The following is a 22,914-nucleotide window of genomic DNA, read 5'->3' on the forward strand; positions in this document are numbered from 1 at the left end:
AAGTGCTGAGAATGCACCTGTATTTCTCTTTGTGTAAGGAAATTTTCAGTGTAGTTTAGAAACAGATGAAAACTTACCAGATGTGATGGTTGTTCTGTGACAACTCTCTGTGGCCTAACTTCCTCCCTGAGGTGTGGAACAGGCAGACTTCTGTCTTTCTATTCAGATGGAAATTAACTGGTCTTTGAGTTGAGGAATTTCAGTGGACAAGTCTTGTTTTAATAGACAAATGCAGTTGCCCTTCTTACTAGTCAGTGTTCTGCTGTCATCTCTGGGAGCTCCTTCCATACCAGCTTGGAAAACAAAGGGCTGACAAGAGTCAACCAAGACACCAACTTTGATTTTTCCTGTGTTGCCCATCTCCTCTGAGCTGAAACCACCCTGCTCCTACCTATGCTGGAACTGCTGATACTATTGTATCAAATAGTGCTAAAACTGTTGCTAAAACTGACTCCTGAATTGAAACATTCACTGCACAAACTGAGCTAAATTAACCTTTCATGGTACATAGGGAGAAGCTTAAGCTGCTTCATAGATCAATCTGTTAGTTCCTAAAATGTTTATCACAGACCAAATCTCATCAGATGTTCATATTTGGTTTCTATTTTTGGGGAATGGAAGTATGTTGATTTTTTTCTTCCTAGTCATATCTATATATAGAATAGTTTAATTTCAAGTTTGTGAGGTTTTTTTAAATGTTTGTGTGTTCTATTTGTTTGTACCTGAAACTGATGGCCTAATCAGGGAAGCAAGGGGCTGAGTGGAAGAGCCCCTCGTTGTGTCTGTTGGTAGGCAGCTGTGCAGGGCTGGCCAGATGGATCTGCTTTTAATGCACATTTCCAGATCCAATGTGAATCTCTGCATGGCTGCATGCTGGTGGGAGAGCTCAGAGTGCAGTGGTGCTGGGACAGAGAAAGCAGAGAGGTGACTGGCAGCCACTAAAGGATTTTAACAGTGAAATGTGGTTTGAATTTAGCTTGACTGTCTAGCCAGGAAAACTTGGAATGGGTCTCAGGAAAGTAATCAGTTGAACACTTAGGGAGGTGTCTCACTCTTTCCTAGAGATAGAGCAGCTTTCCTTAGTCATGGTGAGGTTTTCTCTCTTCACAATGCACAAACATTTTCTTTTTCTATGTATTAGAAGCTTGCAAATTTACACAAATCAAGTACAAATAACTGACCCTAAGTGGCTGCTGTAGCATTGTTCTTAAAATGGAATGAGAGTGGACAAGCTTGTATTAAATGCAGACATAGTAAAACACAGTAATCAAAATCTACACTCAGTTTCTATTTACAATATTACTTTTATTTTTTCCATACTTATTCCAAGTCCTCCCCCAATAGCTGATGCTGCAATGTTTACATTCAACTAGGTAATGATAGTACAAACTGCTGCTTTCCTTCAGCCACCTGGCTTGGAAATGTTGTCTGCACATCAGGAATTGTACACAGAGATGGAGTGTCCCCTGGAACACTGTGGTGGTACTAGAGGTACAGGGCAGGTGTCCTGTTCTCCCAGCCAGGAGAGGCAGGTGATCGGTCTGACTTAGTAAGAGGAAAAAAAAGTCTAAAAAGCTCTGATATTTTATTCGTTACATGAATGCAATGACTTTGCAGAGGAATGGATGTGTTTAATTCTTGCTGGAAGGAGTTGCTGAACTCCTTTTCTAGGAGGCTGCCTAGGCATATCAGCTTGACTTGAGAGGTACAGCCTTGTGCTAATTGACTCAGACCTCCAAGTGATGCATATACAGGGAGAAAAGGAAGAAGGGCTCGCATACTTAACTCTTTATTCTATATTTTAAAAAAGCTAAAATGATTTGTATATTCTTTTCATTATCAAAGTATACTTTCTCTTTCAAAGTAAACTGATTTCTTTGGGAGGTGTTATTTTTAACAACAACTCAGCCAGGAACCAGTAATTCAAAAAATCACTCTTTTCTACTGAAAGGCAGAAACAACTACAGCTCCTCCCCCTCGTTAGAAAGCCAAAGCAATTAGAGCCTTTTGTTGTATTACACTTTTCTAAAACATATTCTCTATGCAACTGCTGTAGGACTTCAGATGGATACAGCAACCAATGCTGTCACAAAAGTGAGCAATTTCTCCTCAGCCCTGCCAACACTAGCATCTATAGACAAAATCATTGTTTAAAGCTCTAGTACATCACAGAATAATGCTGATATTGGTATTTTACAACTAATGCAACATCACGTAATTCACATGTAATCTTAATAGTTAAAAATTCAAGACTGGGGTACTAACTGAATAAACCACTAACATGAAGCTTCCTTATCTGGCATGAAATAAGGGAAGGGATAGTTCAGATAACATTGTAAAGATTGGGCAGGAACAAAACAAATTTATTTCTCCATCCAGGATTTTATATGCTTTACAAAAACCAGTAATATCACTGCGCCCATAAAAATGTTATCCATGGCAACAGAAAGCAAATACTACTTTTTTGTCATCTAACAGGGTCTTTTTAAAATCAAAATACAAAGATTTGTGCTGTAGCAGTCCTCCACTTTGCACGGTAACAATAAGGCTTACTGTACTTTAAATACAAAGCTGTTACATCTGCAGTTATGAACCACTGGCTTTCACAAACATCATTTTATAGTTGCTTTTTGCTTCTTTTTTGTTTTCTGAAACCTCAGCTTCATCATGTTTTTCAGTAGCTTGTAGCTCCTCTGCAGACTCATCTTGCTCTGAATCAGAGCCACTTTCAGAATCCTCTGAACTCTCATCAGAGGAGTGTCCAGCTGCCTCCTCTTCTTGTTCATCTTCCTGAAACTGTAAGTTCAGATTATGAGAGAGGTAAAATATTCTTTCCTGGCAACTCCAATGCAGCCTTTAAAACTTCTCAGTGTTTCACTTAATGGCTCTTTTCATTTTGTTAGTATAAGACACTAATTATTAGACAGAAAGCAACTCCCTGAAGTGGCTAATCATGCCAGCTGTGACATGCATGGATTCATCAGCCACTGGTTTATTTAGTTACAGCAGAAATCCTAAAGACACCATTTAGTGAGTCTGAAGTTCCAGATCATATCAGTTCAGTAATTCCAGTACTGACACTGGAACATTTGTCACAGAGTGTGACACAATGGAACTAAAGGCTAGACCATCAAGAATCCACATTTGTGACTGATTTCTGAAAGGACACTTAGCAAACTGCAGCATGAGGAATGCTGAAGTAATCTAATGATACTGCTAACAACAATGGAGATGCTTATCCTGCCTTCTTATGTATTCCTCAGCATTTTTCCCTGATTTAATATATTTGTCACTTTGTGCCCTAATCAGTCTTGACTGCTCTGGAGCATTAAGGCATGTCTTTCCACTTCTCAGAACAACAAGAAGCATCAGTCATTTACGAGCACCTAAACGGCCACCACAGTGTACACAAACAGCAGTCAAGTGCCTGCAGTAAGCTTGTCCTTTAACCCAAACCACGTTAGACTGCTTGGATTTTTAAAGCCAGCAGCACCTTGTCCTAGTGAAGTGAAAGCCCAATCACTCTGGAAATGAACTCAGTACCTCACTGAACCCAAGCCCGCAGTGGCGCCGGTTCCGCCCCGACATGGTGCTGTCCATGCTCTGCTGGTACTGGGACTCCAACTCCTCGTTCATTTTCTTGTCTTCTTCCCCTGCATTGTCCAGGGTACTTTGGTTATGGTTCATTCAAATTAACAAAGACATCAAATTACAGGAAGTCACATTTTCAAAGGCAAGAAGTTTAAATGCAACCATTCTAAACTAGGATCCAGTATTACTGCATACAAACCATTAGACATTAAAGCAACAAGTGTGCAAGCAGGATGGCTTTGATACAAAGAGGGCTGGCAAATTCCTGACACCTGATGCATTCCAGAGTTGCACTATGGAGTGTTATGCTCTACAGAACAAGGTAATCAGTGTGAGTTCTCTGTGCTTCCAGCCAATACTGCAACATGCCCCAGCAAGGAGAAACTCTGTGACCTTCACTACATAACACGGAATTACTGTGATTAAATCATCCCTCAGATATAGCATCACATCTTGGGACAATAGCACCACTCTTGTTCATGGAGCTGTATCTTGGAACTCTTTCATTCACCCCAAATTACAAGGAGCAAATACTACAGCTCTGCATTTTTCCATCTGTAGGAATTAGCAGAAAAACTAATTTTCATGAGCTACTTCTATGGCCTCTTTATTTACTTGACTAAGTAGTCTAAAATAGTTAAGGATGCTATGTACTTGGAAAAGATAGGAATCTCTACTTCTCCCCCAGAGGCCTACTACACTAGCTTTCAATTTGCATCTCTGTGAAGCTGAAAGGTTATATTGCAAATCCACATTTCCTCATTTGGAAGTAAAGAGCTGTATGTTACTGCAAAAGGACAAGAAGAAGAACTGTATGTTGGACAAAGAACTGTTAAAATCCCAGCATTTTAACGTTTTGCTATTAACAGATGAGTACTGACTCTTTATGACTTCCTTTCTAGAAATTCAGGCATGAAGGAGTGATTCTCAGTCTCTGTAAGCTAACAGCAGCAGCACCTGGAATCAATATCAGGCTTATTTTGATCCATAGATAATTTTTCATCACATAAAAAATGATCAGTGGAGCACACCAGGGATAGTTTTCTGGAATATGAGAGAATGTTTTCTGCAATGGTGACAGCTGCTATTCCACAAGGCTTTTTATCAAGGCTTCTCTCAGGCAGTGCAGTCCAACCCAGCTGGGTGCCATGTACTTTGACTTCCTAAGAAAGCATGATAAGGAGTTACCATAGTCCTACACAACATCCGATTATTGCTGATTGCCAAGATGACCCTGCAGACCTTTTGAGCTTTTACCTCATTGCTTTAGGACAGAGATCTTTCTATCAACAGGTAATTGGGTCAGGGAGAAATCAAGCCCTGTTCTTTTCTATGTACAATTTAGTTTGATATCCTGGCATGTACTGGCCTTTGAAAGGCAAGTGAGTGCAGTCAGAGAAACCATTTTCCAGTAATCTAACAGAAGTAAGGAACTTCTACAGCTCCACAGCCTGACCCATCTTCAGCTGCAGCCACGAAGCCTGAAATCCCTCCCTGCCATATCTACCAAGCTCAGAGCACTGGAATGTTCCTAAATAAGGGTTAGATTTCCAACTTTGTATCAGCTGTTGGATAAACTGACCTGTCCTGAAGTGAGAGGTTGATCTGTGGTCTCCGATAACAAGGCGGCCAGTATGTTCTTTCTAAAAGAAAAGGCAGTTTGTTTTGGAGCTTTAGGGTGCACTGACAGCTCTGCCAACATCCTGGACATCTTGAATGGAAAAGGTCTGCTGTCAAACCCTGCCACCCAACTGTAGGACTGGAAGTTTTACTAGCTAACAGCTGCTGCCTCTAGGTGAACTTGGTTCATCTTTCTTTTGCTGAATTTTCTGAAAAAGAAACCCCAACAACTATACCCTCTTTGCTCTTCCCAGACCCCAGAGATGGTTCTATTTCTCTGTTTCTTGCCATTGATATGAAAATTATCCTACATGATGCTAGACAGATGTGTATTCAGGTTCTGGTCACTCACCCTTTCCCTGGCATTCTGCAACAGTTCAGACCATGCATCTTACAATGATCCCACTTTTAGACTGGTCACAGTGTCAGGTAAGACCTTCACAGTGATGATTAATTTATTGGCTCAGTAGTTGCTCATTAGCAAATGTGTCCCAATAGGCAGGAACTGGCATTGCACAGCAAGCAGCATTAAGTACCCAAGCAGACATTAAGATGAGCAGCAGCAGGATGCTTTAATGGGGCATTGTATCCCTATCCACTAAAAAAGTCATAACTTTCACCTCTTTAATATAGTTAGATATTTTAGCTTACAGAATTACTGTGTTCAAGCAAAATAAGTTACTACATGTAAAAATGTTTTTTTGAAAGTAAGTAAAAGTCCAATACTAAACAAACATTTTATACATGAAAAAAAAGTACTATTACATTTAAGGAGCTTTGCAGCATTTTTTATAGCATGTGTATATGCTATATACACATATATAGCTCCGCTGGCCCCGCGGCACCCCGCTCCCGCTCCCTGCGCCCGCCCGGGGCCCGCGGGGCGGCCTCACCTTCGCGGCGCCCATCAGCCGCAGGAACTTCTGCTTGCGCTCCTCGTTGCCGAGGTCCGCCGCCTCCCAGCTGCTGGAGCCCTGCGGGAGCACACGCTCACTGCGCCCGCCCGCCCCCTCCGCCCCGCCGCAGCCCGGCCGGCCGCCCGCGGCCTGCCCGCGTCCCGCCGGGGGCTCGGCCGCCGAGCCGCGGCTCGACCGCCGCCCCCCGCGCCGCCAACCCCCTCCCGCCGCGCCGCCGCCCCGCGCCCGGTTACATCGGGGGAGGCCGCTCGCTTCAGGCCGTGCTGGCTCTGCGACTCCCGGGCTGAGCTCATGGCCGCGGCTGGGTGACCGGGCCGCGCTGCCGCCTTCCTGCCGGAGCCGCTCCCCCGCCGGGGCGCGGGGCGCGCCGGGAACGGTAGTTCTGGGCGGGCGGCGGCGGCGCGGAGCGGGCGGGAGGGGACTACGTGTCCCAGAAGCCCCCGCGGCGCCGCGGCCGTGAGGGGCGGGCCGGGCCGGGCCCCGCCTCGGGGCGGGCGGAGGAGCTGCCGGGGACAGGGCGGCGCTTCCCCGTGTTTGCCGGCACTTTCTGCTTCTTTCCATGCTTAGGAGCCGGAATCCGACTCGCTGCTGTGCCCGCCTGTTCAACGTGTTGTAAATGAGAAACAAAGTCTCGGTATTCAGCCAAATGTAGATTGCTTTGTTTATACAGAGCGACGCACCTCGCTGGGGAAAACGTGAGGGGTCACCGCCCGCTCCACGCTTCCACCGAACTTGGTTTGCAGCTCCCTTTTTATAGTATAGTTTTCCTTGTAGTCATCAATAATTGTTTTTTTGTCACAATTCTGCAATGTAAGCAGTGGTGGTCCAAGAAACTTACAAACTTCTGTGGGACAGCTCTTGGGACAATTGGTCATGTAACCATCTGGTCTTGCTAGATAAAAAACAGAAGTGGGAAGTCTGTTCTTTAGCAGATTGTGATTGATTACACAAAGGCAGGAAATCTGATTCTGCAAAAAAAACCTTTCGGACTGTGGAAAGCTTTTTTCCCCCCTCTTTTACAAACTGGTGTACACAATATTAATTACAGGGAGATTTAAACAGAGTGGCTTTAATCATACATTTCCCTTTATCTAGGTCCATGTTCTTTTCTTATTTCAAGTATTCTGGTTGATACCAACTCCAAAACTTCTATGATTAACACGAATCGTGTGTAATTGTCACAAGGGTCCCGCTGTTGGCGTGGCCCGCACGGAGCTCCAGCTGTTGCCTGTAATCCCTCAGTGCCTCCGCTGTTCCATCAGCCCCGAGCGGGTACAAAGCACAAATTCACCCTCTGCCCCCAAATTTATTGATGCATACAAATATCCCAAAGGTGGGTGCCAAGAAAGTGGTGCCAGAGTCTTCACAGTGGTGTGGGACAGGGATCAATGGCCATAAACAAGAAGTTCCCCTTCAACATGGACAAAAATTTCCTGATACTGAGGGTGGCAGAGCCGTGGAACAGGGTGCCCAGGGAATCCCCCTCTCTGGAGACATTTAAAACAAACTATTGCAATTTTTTTTTTCCAAAGACCTAGAGGTAAGTGTCTTAATTAGTTCTTTTTTTTGAGAGGATTAGGTCCATTCCAACCCAAGTTGTGATTGTGATATGATACATGGTATCTACATATGTGATATGTGAAATGTAATAATTTTCAACGGCTTTTTATACAGAACAGCACTCCGATATTGGTGTTTTATTTCATGTTTGCATTACTGCTCTGCTTGAGTGTGCAAAACCAAGCAGAAAGGCACAGTTGTTACGTTTGCTTTCTATAGCTTCTGTGGCTCTTGTCTGACAATGATAAAAGAGCAGAAATTATAATTATTCTGAGACAATCATATATTTGCATCTTTGACTTCATTTCATGTATTTAAATGTACAGAGCATTATGTAGAGACTGTAGTAATGGATTAATTTAAATTTTAGCATTTAAAAATTATTTCTAACAAGAGGAGTAAAATTACAAAAAAAAAAAAAAAAAAAAACCAACAAAACGAAACAAACCCTGAAAATAGCATTACCTTATAAATTAAAAAGTAGATTTTTTAGTAGTGTCTACCAGCAGTTTTAGTCCAACTTAATAAGTATTGTGGTAATGTAATACCAGTGAAACTGTATTTTTCCTTTTTTTTAAAGTTAAGTCATTATTAAGTGTTTCTCTAGTATTATGCTTAAAGACCGCTATCTCAATAAACAACAAGTGTGAAATTATTTTGCATGGCTCTATTTCCCTTGTGGGACAAACGAGAATGTTTGTCTTTGGGAGAAGAGGTATAAAAAATAAGACTGCTGAAATCAGCTTTATAATTGTGTCTTAGTTGTGGCTTGTTTAAGTTCAAATCTTTTTCTTCAGGACAATTGAAATGAACTAATGTTTATGTGTCCAACTAATGGTTTGTTCACTTTGTTTTTGTTTTACATTTTGAATAATGATGTCGTGCTGATATTTTAGTGAGAGGCTTTTACAATTTTTTTTCTCCCTTAGTGTATTTCTCCCTTGTTTAAAATGTTTTTTGCAGAGAAGAGGTACCTTACCAAAGAAGGACATCCTAAACATTAAATGTCAGCCATCTACCTATGGGTTCACTTAAAAATCTGCTAACAAAAATGTGGATTCTCTCAGTAGCAGAATGGTTATGTAAAGGTTTTGCTTATCTTCCTGCAGATATTACAGATAAGTCTGAGGATGTGTGACTCATGAGCTTAATATAATTCCAGTAACACTAATAAATGATAAGAAAAGAGTTCTGGAAATCCTGTCATGCTGGGATTCAATGTTATATTTGCTGTATTCTTTGGAGCAACAGAGAAATTTCCTTATTCTCAGAACAAGGGACACTGAGTTTCTAAGAAGAAACACATCTTCTCCAATCTCTGAGGCTGTTCTGGAATACAAAGAAAACAATAGGTAAGGATGCTGGGCAATATTTATGAGAGTTTTCCACTGTTTTGACATAGTCCCTCTGAAGGCACTGTCCTGAAGTTAACATTCAATTCACAGGAGGTGAGGTTTTGTCGTGAAGCACAGACTGGCTGTGATGCAGAAACAGAACCTCAAGCAAATGGCTGCCTGTGTAGAGGGAGGAGCAAGAGGGAGGAACAATCCTGTTTCTCAATGAGGTAAGAGTGAGATGAGCTGAAATGACACATAAGGTAACAGAATTATTTGCTGTCATGTACAATTATCCCCTTAGACTTTTCAATATGTTGCTGCTGCTGTGGTGAGCTGCAGTCTGTGGATGGGAACCATCTCTGTGGGTGCAGGGTAGGTGCACACCAGCTCTGTTACAGGACATGCCAGAAGAATCACTTGAATGAGGAGCTTCCAAGTCTTGAAGCTTTCAGGCAGAAAAAAAATCTTGTCAAGGAAAAAACAAAGGAAATTCTGAATTTAAGTGAAAACAATTAGATGGAATGGCACCAGGCAAAGTGCAGTGAAATGAATGTAAACTTGCTGAAATTATAATTACTGACATAATTAGATATCATCTCCTTTCATGGAAAGGGATGGGGGTGGGAAATTGAGACCTAACTCTTGATATCAATTCTTCACAATTATTTTTTATTTAGTTGTTTTTTTTTTTTTTTTTTTTTTGTGTAGAGGTAGGGGAGATTAAAGTACAACCAGATCTGACAGCTAAAATAATTTCTCAGGCTATAATGTGATAAGGATGTCTTTGCCATGCAGTGATTGACTAAGCTGCAATAATAAGACTATCACATAGTCACCAAGATAGTGGTCAGCCCTGGCTTGAAAGCCATGGATCCAGGGTTGAATTTTCCCCTGTTTAGTCCTGACTCCACTCAAGACTTAGTGGTTTTTGGCAAGTTATCTCACTTTTCTACTTTATCTGTGAAATTAGGATAATATATCTGCATGCCAGCATTAAGAATTAATTATCAGTTGCAGAGTGTATGTTCAAAGCAAAGTGTAAGTGCTAAATATTAGCTCTAGAGTAATTGGACTACTGTAATTTATAATATGCTGACTGACATTGGCTTATAAAACAGGATCAACCTCTTCTCAAGTGCTGTAGAATGTCTAATTGTTACTAATGAACTTCTGATACTCAAAGTAGCTATCACCATGAGGCAGGGAATGCTGCCAGTACCTGTCTGTTAGAAAGCTTAACAAGGAAACAAATGCCTCTTTTTAGCTTGAAAAAACCCCAAACATGTACACATACACCTACTTTAAGTGTACAGTTTAAATTACAATTTTTTGGACAAAAAGCTTTATTTCATATCAAATAGAAACACGACATTACCCTACCTTTTCATCTCTTTCAACCTATTTAAGCTGAAAATGCTTCCTCTTTTCTGAGCAGCCTTTCTTAGTAGTTGTCACTGCAATTTATGGAGGGTGCCACAGGGAAGAGTGGAAAATATTCTGTATATCACTGAAACTGAGGAAAGAAACCCTTTTACTGAAATCTGACTTGCCCAACAAACTTATTCAATGTGTTTTAGTGGCTCTATGTCTGCCAAAAGTTCAATCCCAACCTCTTGTTTTCTTTTGAGGGGTTGGGAAGAAGGAGAGACAAGCTAAGAGCAAAGAAAGAGATGTCAACAGAAGGGTTGCTGAGAAAGGAGCATCAGTTGAGTGAAGGCAGTCGTAGCTGTTAACATTTTAAAAGCCCTTTCAAGGACTAACAAAATAAAGGATAGAGAGGTCCTCATCCTGAAATGGCTTTTACATTTCTGAACCTGTTGTAAAAGCTTTTTTAGAACACTACCCATCTAAAACCAAAATAGTTTCTATCATAAACAAGACAGATAGCACATCAATACAAAGACTATCTTCACTTACTTTTATTTCTGCACTAGCAGAAAAGGCCATTATTCAATACCACAGAAAAAAAGAATTGTTGCCCCAGTTTAACAAAGGAAGAAAACAAAGAATGGAGAAATTATGTCCTTGAACTTAGATCTGTGCATGCTTCTAGTAACACTGCATTTATTAGGCTTCTACAAAATTTCTTTAAAATTCCCATTTTTTAACATAATAAAAGGTATATTAAAAAGCTTTATTTTGGTACAGTCCTAGTGCAGACAGTTGCCAGGTAGTTTTTGTATCAGTGTAGCCAGGCAAGGCCAACAATCTATCTCCTACTTGGAGCTGATATGAACTAGCTACCCCAAAATAAGGAAATACAGTGGTTTGCTTCCTTAAGATTTTACATTGTATTCAACTGACTAGAGCTCTTCACTTACCACTGTACAGGGTACAGCACTAGAATACCATACCTGAGTAAAAATCATTTTTATTGCAATGAAGATACAGCTTTATATATCTCACTTCTTTCCTTCTTTTTCTTTTGTGCTTGCTAGCACATAAAAGCCCTAATAAAGATAAGAAATTTCACAGAAAGTACCTGCCAAGTTCAATTATTCCACTGTGCGTCTGAATGAGGAGAAAGTCTTCAGTATTATCAAAATGAATTGTGTTTGTTTAAAGTGCAAACTCTCTAGATCCTTCCTTGGGTGTATCTTCTGCTCCCTTTGGTATGCTGTTTCATCCATCTTTAGTAAATCAGAATACTTTAAGGAAAAGAGAATCTTAACATTTTTATCTGTTTGTCATGGTGGTTTTAACTTACAAGTAATTGGAATGTGGCATGGACAAACCACTGCTTAACATCCTCTAGTGAGTAACACTACTAGAAAAGGTTGAACAAAATTAACATAGTCCTTTTTTGAGCACAGAGTGCTGTGTAAGCCAAAGTCTTTGAAGTCTGCTGAAAATTGTAAACAGAATTTGTCTCTTCATATAACTTTCTGTTCCTAACACCTTTGACTGTTTTATTGGATGAACAAAGAGAAGGTATAAGGAAATATAAGTGATATGAGGAAAACTGTGACTCTGTGTGTTCTTCCTAACCCTGTATGATTGTAATAGTTTCTTCTCCCTACGGACTTCAGTAACATTCATGGAAATGGTCAGTGGAAAGGAATAAGAAATAGCACCAGGTATCTTTATCCTGCTTGTTTCACTTGATCCTTAGAGAAATATTTTAAAGATGTGAAAAAAACTGGTGTGCTAGAGCTCTGATGTATCTGCACAGGTCCCAAGTCAGGGTCCTTTTTGAAAAGAAATGTTTCTCCTCAACTTTCATCATCAGTAAAGCACACTGACTTTTCATATGCACCCAGTGTCCAAATAACCTTTGAAGACTGCAGAAGACTTTTATTCCTGTCAATATCTGCACCTCCCTGATAGAGCTATATCACAATACTGTCTGCTGCCACTGCATCAGAAGGATTTTTCCTGCTGCAAAAATGGTTTCATTAATTGTGTCCTGACAGTACCTGTTTAAAATGTTTTAACTCATTACCCCTCTTATTTAGCCAGTTTGGATGTATTCTGTGACCTGTGTTCCTTAAAACACAGGCAGTGTCTCCTTGGCAATGCTGATGTTTGCTCCTCTTAGCTACTGGAAGATCTCTACTCTACAAAGGACATACAAATACATATTTGCTTTATCTATGTACTGGGCTCATGGGTTATTAATTGTGTTTCAGTCACAGCCTATTGACTTTGAGTGACTGCAAGAAGCACAAAAATAAAAGGGAAATTCATCACTCTCTTTTACCTGTTTAACATCACCATGTTACTTCTTAGATCAAGTCCTTAAAATTAACATAGTGATCTTTTCAAGATCTACACTCTATTAATAAACTATAAACTATCTGGCAGGATTGCCAAGAACCTACTGTACACTCTGCCTGTACTAAAGTAGGCTTTACCATTTTGATATTCATACTCTAATTATAAATGACAGTAAGTTGCAGGTGCAATACTGCAGCAATTTATGTTCATTTTGACTTTGAGCATGGAAATTTGCAGCCCAAGCATCAGGATATTTTTATTAATCTGAAATAATAAATTTTAAATAAATTAACCTAGGCATAAAAGAGCACGTCCACTTAAATATGGTGGTATTTGTGACAAGCCAGAGACTGACATGGAATTGTGGGCAGAACAATCTTCTTTACATTAGGATAGTGGTTGTGACATACAGGCACAGTGTGCCAGGAAGAAAAATATTATATTCTACTGACTTTATGCCACCTTCCTTGTTTTACTGGGAGCATAACAGGAGCCCGTTTCTATGTTAAGTAATACATCATTTCTAAAACATTTGGGATCCAAAGTGGGAAGGCTTAGTACAAATGCCATGTCTAATGCTGTTAATTTACTAGAAATAAGTTCTGTACAGAAGACTGAAGACTTTGTTTGAAAGAAAAGACAAGTAAAGCAAATGTAAGGCTGGCTGCTGTCCCTGAATAGTTTAGTGATTGCCTGGAGTGCAATACTCTGAAATGTTCCTGCACGTTGTTAAAACTGGGATGTGTATCATACAAAATCCTAGCACATATTTCATAGGAATATGTAGATGGGAAAGCACCACCTGGGGGCCATCCAGCCCTACCTCTTGCTCGGTGCAGGTCCAATTAGTGCAGGTTACACAGGGCCATCTCCAGTCAAGCTGGACTGTGTCCAAGGATGCTGATGCCACAGTGTTTCTTGGCAACCTAGCCCAGTGTTTGACCACCCTCAAGGTAATTTTTTTTCCTTCTGTTGAATTGGAATAGTTCAGCTTGTGTCCATTGCCTCTTGTCATGTCCCTGTGCACCTCTGCAAGGAGCCTTGTTCCATCTTTCCTACAGCCTCTTATTAGGCTGCTGCGAGCAGCAATAAGCTCTCACCTTCATCTGCTCTTCCCCAGGATGAGCAAACCCAGATCTCTCAGCTACTTGTCTGTCTTGTATATCACACTGCAGTCTCCCAGTTGTCTTGCTTCATTGTTTCAGTATCTGTCTTGTCCTGGGAAGACCAGAGCTGGACCATTGCTCCTGATGCAGTCTCTCAAATGCCAGGAAGAGGGAAATTACCAGGTCCCTCAATCTGCCCGCAGTGCTTCTCTTAAAACAGCCTGGGATGCTGTTGGCTGCCTTTGCTGCCAGGGCACACTGCTGGCTCATGATCAGTTTGTCCACAGGGACCTCCAGTTTTTTTCCCTGCAAATAGGCTTTCTAGCCAGTTGGCCCTCAGCCTGTACTGTTGCATGGGGTTATTCCATCTCAGAGGCAGGACTTTGCATCTTAGTGTATTGAACTGTAATTATGGAATTCAATGTATTGAGTTATAATTTTGTGCTTGTAAGAATTAATAGCTCTGAGTTTGTCATTTGGGAATAGCAGTGGTGTGCCTTCTGAATAGCCTAAATAATGCAGAATTATGCACAATATGGCTCATTTTTGAACAGCCAGTTTAACAAAACCACCTAAAGCTGATGATATATCAGGTACATCTTGGGATAAATAAATAAATTACAGAAATCATAGTAAATTACCAAAGAAAGGATAACAAATTGTTTCCTGAAAGCCAATAATTTTTTCAGACTAGCAATGCTTCATTTTTCTTTTGTACATTTATAAATGATGTAGGCTGTGCTAATTTGGAGGCAAAACCAACACTGCTTTGTGGCTATTCCATTTATTGATCAACTGAATATTTAATTTTTCTTGTTAGATTAATATAGGGGGAATATTTTTATTAATGAAAGGGTTCAAACTATACTTCATTCTGAGTATATTGAAATACCATTTAATATTATCCAGTGTTGTCATTGCATGTTGAATGATTTTTGTGTAATGGCTGTTCATGACTTTCATGTGTACATAAATTCTCAAACCAGAAACTAAAGACTTTTTATATTGTATGTCAATCTTTATAAAAATATTTTATAGACTTGAAGAATTTTAGAATTACATGAGCAATTTGGTTGAAGATAGTTTTAGTTTTAGTTTGGGGTTTTTTGACAGTTATAATGAAGGTGGTTTTCTTTGTGGTGCTAGAAACCTCCTTAGAGAAAACACAAATCTTTATTTATGCTTTTCCCCCACTGTTAATTAATTTGCCTTTTTTAAGAGTCTTGAAATTTGTCAGAAATGAGTCTGGGAGGATGAATTCAACAGATCTCTGTCCATGGTCTGCTGCATCTTGCTCCAAAGGGCTGTATGGCTGCAATGTTAGGAAAATTTGGCGTATTGTAAATTAAGCCTCGGTGCTGCAGGCTCTCAGCTAGGAGATGTTATCCAGAAAGCCAGCATTCCTGGTTCTGCCTGTGATTTTCAGCTGATGACCCCCTTTGTTAATGAAGCATGCAATCCTAATTTGGCATGGGCCACAGGTAGGATGGTCCTCTTGCAGGTGAAATGTCATTTGCCACATTTTGCAGAGTATTAGTCCGAACCTATATTTGGTTGGCACCTGTGCTCCAGAACTGGCATCCCACCTTGTGAGAAGGCAGCATGCCACTCTGACAGATGGGGAGGAATGTGAGCATGCCAGCAAACCAGTGTATGCATCAAGGGGTCACATTTCTCTCCAGGAATGTTGAAATACCGGTACATGCAGAGCTTCTGTATCTGAGGCACACGTGTTTCTTGGCAACGACCAAAGTTCCTGCTGAATATCTTGGCACGGGACGTAAGGAAGCTTAGTGAATTTTCATGGCTTTCGTAGGGTTTCTACACCATGGGAGCCTACATATAATTTCTGCTAAGAATGGCCCTGTGAATGTAAACAGAAGAGGGAATATATTTTGCAAATTATTCTTTCTTATTAATAGATTAAGAACTGTTAAAATGCCATCATAGCTTTCATGGATAATGATTCTTTTGATTAGTTAATGGTTGGTTTATCCTGGTCTGAGAGCAATAGAACGTGTGGCTTGGCAATCAACCCAAAACGTGAATGTCACAGCTTAAACTTCTACCATTTCTTTCTTGTACTTTATTTTGTTTTAACTTAAAAGTAAATTCTGCAATCCCGTCACACTTTTGTGCTTCATCAAGAAATTAGCTGTTTTCTGTGTTCCCCGAGATGATATAATGTATTAAAATTAACTCTGGGATGTTCCTTTCTTTTCCTGAAGGTAATTCTGAATGGTTTATTTCAGTGTTTTTACTTTTTCCTCCAGAATTACTGTAAAGCTTTTCTATTTCATCCATTACAGCACAGTGTTTTTCACATTTGAATAGCTGCATCAACATGAATCCTTTATAAGGACCTTAAAAACAAACTTTGCCAAGTCCCAGAATACAGAAGCTGATTCACATCCCAATACTCAGCTGCCTCATGAATAAAGGAGAGTCTGTGCCTGACACTTTGAAGCTGTAGCTGTTAAACCATACAGACTATTTACCTCAATAAATCATTATAAGAAACTAAGGTACAATTATACCCACAGAGAAATAGAATTCAAAACACTGATTTATGTGGTTCAGTGCCTGTTCCTTTTTCCATCATGTTTTGAATTTTATGCATGTTTGTCATCTTTGGCTGCTTCCATGTATCTTTAAACTAATAGGTCTTGCTTTTTTAACATTCCTCATTAGGTTTGTTATTTTAGTTTGACATACAGACATGATTTGCACGCTGTACAAAGTTTTGCATTTAAAATTAACTATCTAATTTCTTATGCTATAGACCAAAAATGGAAAATGTGGGTAATTTGTTTAAACTAACATACACCCTTCTCTGGTTAATTTGTGACCATCTAAGCTGAAAGCCTATATTAGCTGAGAATTTTTTTGTTGCTTATTTGTGAGATTTGAAGAGAAATCACTATACAAAAGAATTTATCATTGTGCTTTTCAGAATGTGCCTGCTAATCACAAAGAGATGGAAGCATAGGCAATTACATTTGGAATAGTTTCCTCAATTTCTGTACCCCTTGAAGAGGCAAAATGAATCTAAAAGATAAAAATTCAGTGAGATGAAAGTGCAGCCTCAGAGGAAGGAATGGCACTGAAACCAACAAATAATTCCATATGAAATGGTAGCAGTAAGGTAAATATATCTAGGAAGGGAAGTCCGAGAACAGCCACAGACTGTTGGGCCACCCAAGCCTTCAAGAGAGTCCACTGTTGTTCTATAGAGCAACTGGGTGGGGAGTGATTTAATAACCAACAAATGTTCCTCAATAAAACTTCAGAAAGTCACCAAATATTTAAACCAACATTTCAAATACGAACAATAGTAAATATGCTGCAGCTCCAAATGCTTTATGCCTTGCTAATAACTTTCAGTGCTGATGTTTGGGTGAATCCAAATGGTCTGGAGTGAGGGTGTATCAGGCCACCTGCCTGATCCCAGGGGTTTGGATCAGAGCAGTGCTTGTCTGTACTATTGAGAGGGAGCTATAAATCCATCATTATTTCTGGAGTGATTTATAACATGGAAGTTTTTGGGCCGTGTGTATCTTTCATCTATCCAGCTAAAAGAGATGTGTCTGTTGTAGACAGGTTTGGCCATTTCAGACTATTTTTGCTTCGTGGTCAATAACAGTAATTTGCGTGAGAAGCTTAAACACTCCATCTGTATTTTCATTATCTTACACTGAATTTCATAAGATACTCAGTTCATAAGGGAATATGCATCTATAATCTTTATATAATACTTGAGTAACAGCACATAATCTTTTTCATGCAGTCTGTGATTTGCATGTACGTGAATGTGTTTATAAAACTTACTTTTTGTTGTGTTTTTGTCTCTATGAATCTACAGGAATGTTGTGAGGAAAGAATATTACACCTAAAAATTTCCACATGCAAATGATTTATCAAGCACTGAAAACTCATGTAGGGTGTTCCATAGCCTTGTCCCAGTAATCCAAGGGTGTATAACATACTTCTTTTACTGTCTGCTAGCATTTAAAATGTTTCTGTCATCAAATCCATAGAGTTAATAATGTTTGTATACTATTGAAGTAGAGGATTGCTTTGCAGCACAAGTCACATGGTAGCCACACTATGAACATTTCCACCGCTTACAGAACAATCTGTTTATTAAAACATACCTGTTGAAATCCCATTATTAAAGCTACATATTCTAGGGCTTCATAATACTTAAATGTTATTTTTCCTCAGTTCCTAGTGCCCTAGAATTGAGATTCCTGCTCAATTATAAAAATAGCATGTCATCAGTGATTAAGATTCTTTTTGGTATTCCCATTAATAAAATTTAAGCTTATTAATGTTTTGCATTGTTTTATAGTTCAGTGCTACCATGTCACAAAGAGCCACTTCATTTTGCAATATACTGAAAAAAAATCTCATCCTAAGTTGAAAAAAATTCTAAAACATTTTCAGCACTTTTAAAAATTTCAAATATTTACTAGGTTGTGTCAGCTCAGGTGACTTTGCAACTTCAGTTTTCCAGTTTACTAAGCCACAAGTAGAAATGCATCCTGAATGCTATTTAAAAGCATCCAGAATTGGGGATTGTTCATGGTGAAAACTGCACACCTTCTCAACTATTGGGATGCTACAGAAGCTCAGGAAGTTGGTTCTGCCAGAACTCAGACTAGAAACTATTTACATGTGAAACTTTGCATCAGCTCTCAAATAATACACACACACACACACAGAAAAGGAGTATTTTAATTCCTGCTAAAATCTCTTACCAAAATCTTTAAGGGTCATGTACTCTCAGATGTGTCTCAGGTTTGAAACACAGGTTCTAGAGCAGTGTAAAGGCTTTGGTTGTGCATATTATGTTTTATTTAAGTAATTGTGCAGCTGTAGCCTGCACGTGGATGCAACTTTAGTAGTATAGAAGAATCATGTCCATCTTCCCCAATGAGGAGCTTCACATGTAGAAAGCAACCTTATGATCTCATCACAGCACAGGGCTTGAGCTGATTAAACTAAATCAGTGTAATTAGGCATAACTTTTGTATGTAGACAAATCTTCAGCATTACATGAACACAGACCAAGAATAAACTTGCTCAGTTTACAAAACAGACTGTTAGCTGCAGCCTATCACGCAAATAGGGAGATGGGTTTTTAAATAAACTTAATGAGTTAATGATGCAACACTGGATGTGTTAGGGAGGGCAAGATATGTCCCAGGAAAACACTGTGAATATTAACCTTAGGCACCTGAACCAATTTGTTGAGGTTGGATGCTGTTTTTGTGGCTAGACTGCAGAAGTAGTAGCAGTAAGGAAATACAGTTTTCTGCAGGTTTTTTCCCAAGCTTGTCTTCTATTAGCAGGTGCCTTTCACTCACCAAAACTTTAAGTTCAAACAAAGGTTCTTTAATTCTAGCAGTGATTCTTCAGAATACCCAGGGATTACATATAATAGATTATGAGTATAGCATGAGCAAACAAGGCATCAGTAATAACCTTCTAGCATGGTTTTATCTGGATGTACTGAATTACAAGAAAAACAGTTTTGGATTTTTTCCTAAGTCTCGTGGATCACAGATTGCATGTTTAAAAGTGGAAAGGGAGTAGCCAGACAAAGGAAAAGAAACAACATAAAAAGCCTTAAGTTTGCATGAGTTTCATTATGCTGAAATCCTGACCTCAAATCAATAAGAAATCCTTTATCTGACACATATTGAGGGATTATAGACTCAACATTTTAGAGGGTGTGTTTGAACAGCATTGACATCAAAACCTTCTGAAAACTGCAGGTGGATTATGAGCTGTGTACTGTTTATATCTGCAAGTACAAGCAGCTGAAGAATTATTTCAGTCTATCTCTGCTACAGTTTTGCAACTGTGCTACATTTATTTCTTAGGAAATAATTACTAAGGAGTGTGTGTGGGTGTCCATGTTGGTCAAGTGGTTAAGGCATAGGACTTAAGAGGTCAGAGTTTTCCTTGCACTTATGTGACAGATGATTTTTGTGTGTGGGGTAAATCAAGTCCTTGTTTTGTATCTCTCTTTCTCTGTAGGTACAGCATGTGTGGACACAGCAATGGCTTATTAGCAGCACTCAGTGGGCTGTTACAAGATGTGTTTTAATGTTTTTGAAAGGTGAATGTAGTTACCTTTAATAACAAAAAAGTGATGTCTTCCAGGAATCTCTGCATAGTGAGTCTAGAAACCACAGTGAAGACATGCTGCTTAAGCAGTTGTTTTTGAAATGGACCAATATAGGCTGCTCTCTGCATTTTCAACTCTTCAAACAACTTTGGTTTGCTGTGGACTGTGTTAAATATGCTGAATGCTTCAATACAATAACCATTTATTTGGGTGCTTTGTGAGCTGTGTACCGTATTCTGGGACATTTAAAACAGTGTTTATTGGATCATCTCTTACCATAAAGTGTTTCTTGGGCAGCTCTTAACATAGATTCTGCATTAAAAGAAAGGGAAAAGACACAAATGTGTACCAGAAAGAAAAAAGGAACTTGAAAATAGAAGAGAAGGAAAATTACTGAGCAAATCATTTGACTATATCACACTTATTAATGTTTGATTTAGGACACACCCATTCCAGAGAGCCTTTGGGAATCTGCACAGCATCTTGTCAATTATTTTAACAATTTCAGCTCTCTGTTCACTACTGATGGCCAGCTGTCCTAAAACTGAGAAATGTGGGAAAGCTATATTTTAAAGAGGAACTTAGATAATGAATGTCTGTTTTCTCTTTGGTATTCAGGAGGAAAAGGTTTTGCATATTGAAAAAAACCTGTGATATACTTCTAGAAGGGTATTTATAATATTCCTAAAATTAGTCTTCTGTTAATTTTCATGTCAAATGCAAAGAGACTTACCAGTGGTAGCAGTCTTGTTAATGCAAATCAGGAGAACTGTGGACTAGTGAAAGTAAAAAAGGAGGAGCCCTGGATCTGCTGTTATAATATTCCTTCTGTTTGATAAGTTTATGCATTATATTTCATGTATGTATTTCATATATACTTCCTGTTTTAAATGAGCATTCAGAGTATTCTCATTAACTGCCACTGTGAAATACAACATTTAGTTCTATGTTTAAGTGATGCAATTTTTTTTAATTTTTCAAAATAAAGTTTAAAATCTGTGTTTCCTCATGTTTCTGTCAGGATAAATGAAAACTTTCTGTTTTAAGGACTGACAAAGCTTGAACATAAATCATGTGTGATCAGACTTTAGCAGGTAAATTTTTAGCATGTCCAAAGCTGTGTAAAGGGAACTTATTTGGAGCTCTTTATTGTTCTGGCTGGTGATAGTTAAAGCAGAATGGTGAGCAAGTATGCTTGCAGAAATACAGCAAAAGAAAAATGATATGTTACACTTAAAATAAAGTCTTACCTTTTGTTGAGAGATTGTTCTGAATTTTAGCAGGTGCAGAATTCTTTCAGGGTTTTCATGGCCCAAGTACATCTCTGTGGAGCTCAGCAGAATACATAATTTGTCTTGTGTAGCATCTTTGCTAAACAGCATTGTCTTTATTTCAAACTCTCACTTTGTGACCCCTGCAGCAGCTTGGTGACTGTAATGGTGATACCAGTGTGTGTGAAGTAGGACAGGGATGTTGGTCAAAGATTACAACACCAAGGTGAGCAGGGGGAGCTTTGAAGTTGTGTTGAAGGGTGGTTCTGGATCTTGGAGTGTGCTTTGATTTCCCTATTTCCATGAGTGTTTTGACCTTGTCTGAGTGTACATCTTGTACTAATGATCAGTTTTCCTTTGGCTGCCACAAAATTTGTGTCTTTTGTCATGGAGACAAGGATTAGGATTAGGATTAGAGAAACAGCCAATGAAAGAGAGCACTGCAAAGTCTGGCATAGGAAGAGATTTTTTTTTTTTTTTTTTTTTTTTTTTTTTTTTTTTTTTTTTTTTTTTTTTTTTTGTGCTGGCCCCTATTAGCTTCTCTTATAATAGGCACTAATTTCACTTCTCTTAAAAAGCTGTGAATTGTTTTTGCCTTCTGATTATAAATGTTAAAACACATACAAAAAGCTATACCTATTATTCAGATAGAACAAAAAAAATTAGTTTGTATGACTGGAAATCTGCTGGACAAAGGTTTTCCTTGGGAAAAAGTCTATAGTAAAATTTATGACCATGCATTTTCCTCAATTTTAATTAGCAAATTAGCTCATTAGGAGACAAGGTAAAAAGTATGGTCAAGCAAAGTGTTTTTCTATTCTTTCAAAATGTCTGAATTTCTTCAGGAAATAAGATCATCAGTGTGTATCTTCTATGTATGTATTTGTCCTCCCATATCTTCTTTCCAGGACAGAATCTGCCTTTTCCTGTGTCTCTTCTGTCTATGAGTACTGCCTGGTAGAATGGAATGCAGCTGTGAGTTGGATTTTCTATTCTTCGTCCATTTTTTATCACAGGCAAAAGTGACTGAATTTATTTGGTTGGGCTGATAAAAATGAATTCTGACTGTTGAACAGTTGAGCAATTGAACAAAGATAACAATCCTTTACATATGTAATGAAATTAACATGCAGATAATGGCTATTTTTATCTTTGGTGGCTTTGTTGTTCTTGGATAACAATATAATTATTCTTATCAATAAAATTAATATTTCTCATATTAAAAGAACAATTATTTTTAAAGTTTTGGTGGTGTGGTGGTGAAAAAAAGTAAGGAATTCTAAATCTAAGGTTACTTATTTGGAAGTGTGTGATAACATACTGCAGTAAATTAAAGCTGCAACATGAAAGGCAAATATTGTTGCACAATTTTTTTTTAATTTTTTTTTATTTTTTTTTGCAATCTGCTTTAATGAAGTGTCTGTGTGCAACAGATATTTGGAAGCAAGGGAGAAAGTCATTGATAGTGAGATTGTTTACTTGGCTTATAGAACCATCTTTCCAACTTTAGTTCATAAACTTCTGGTAAAAAAAAAAAACTTGCTTGAAAATGTTTTTCTTGGTAAAGGCTAAAATAATAAATCACAGTGCCTACTGGAATTATGTATATCTGTTATTTTTGTATGTTATGAGTAGCAGATTGGAACCATAACTGTTTCC

General features: G+C 38.9%; 1 protein-coding gene across 1 annotated transcript; it reads right to left on the bottom strand.

The window, feature by feature from the left end:
- Positions 1 to 1,284: 1,284 nt before the first annotated feature.
- On the bottom strand, positions 1,285 to 6,517 carry LOC306803887 (small acidic protein). The gene is made up of 5 exons (XM_079309802.1): positions 6,362 to 6,517; positions 6,105 to 6,185; positions 5,174 to 5,234; positions 3,544 to 3,653; positions 1,285 to 2,796 (listed from the first exon to the last, which is right to left on the bottom strand). Exons 1-5 carry the CDS (start codon positions 6,419 to 6,421, stop codon positions 2,587 to 2,589), a joined length of 522 nt encoding a protein of 173 aa, XP_079165928.1. The 5' UTR covers positions 6,422 to 6,517; the 3' UTR covers positions 1,285 to 2,586.
- Positions 6,518 to 22,914: the final 16,397 nt, after the last annotated feature.

This window comes from Erithacus rubecula, assembly GCF_903797595.1.
Source record: "Erithacus rubecula genome assembly, chromosome: 6".
Classification (NCBI taxonomy): domain Eukaryota; kingdom Metazoa; phylum Chordata; class Aves; order Passeriformes; family Muscicapidae; genus Erithacus; species Erithacus rubecula.

Excerpts from the sequence above, each read along its gene's own strand:
- LOC306803887 (XM_079309802.1), bottom strand. The coding sequence starts at position 6,421 with ATGAGCTCAGCCCGGGAGTCGCAGAGCCAGCACGGCCTGAAGCGAGCG. Across the intron at positions 5,235-6,104 it reads GGCTGATGGGCGCCGCGAAG|AAAGAACATACTGGCCGCCT; the intron begins GTGAGGCCGCCC and ends CTTTTCTTTTAG. Across the intron at positions 3,654-5,173 it reads AACCTCTCACTTCAGGACAG|GGGAAGAAGACAAGAAAATG; the intron begins GTCAGTTTATCC and ends TGGACAATGCAG.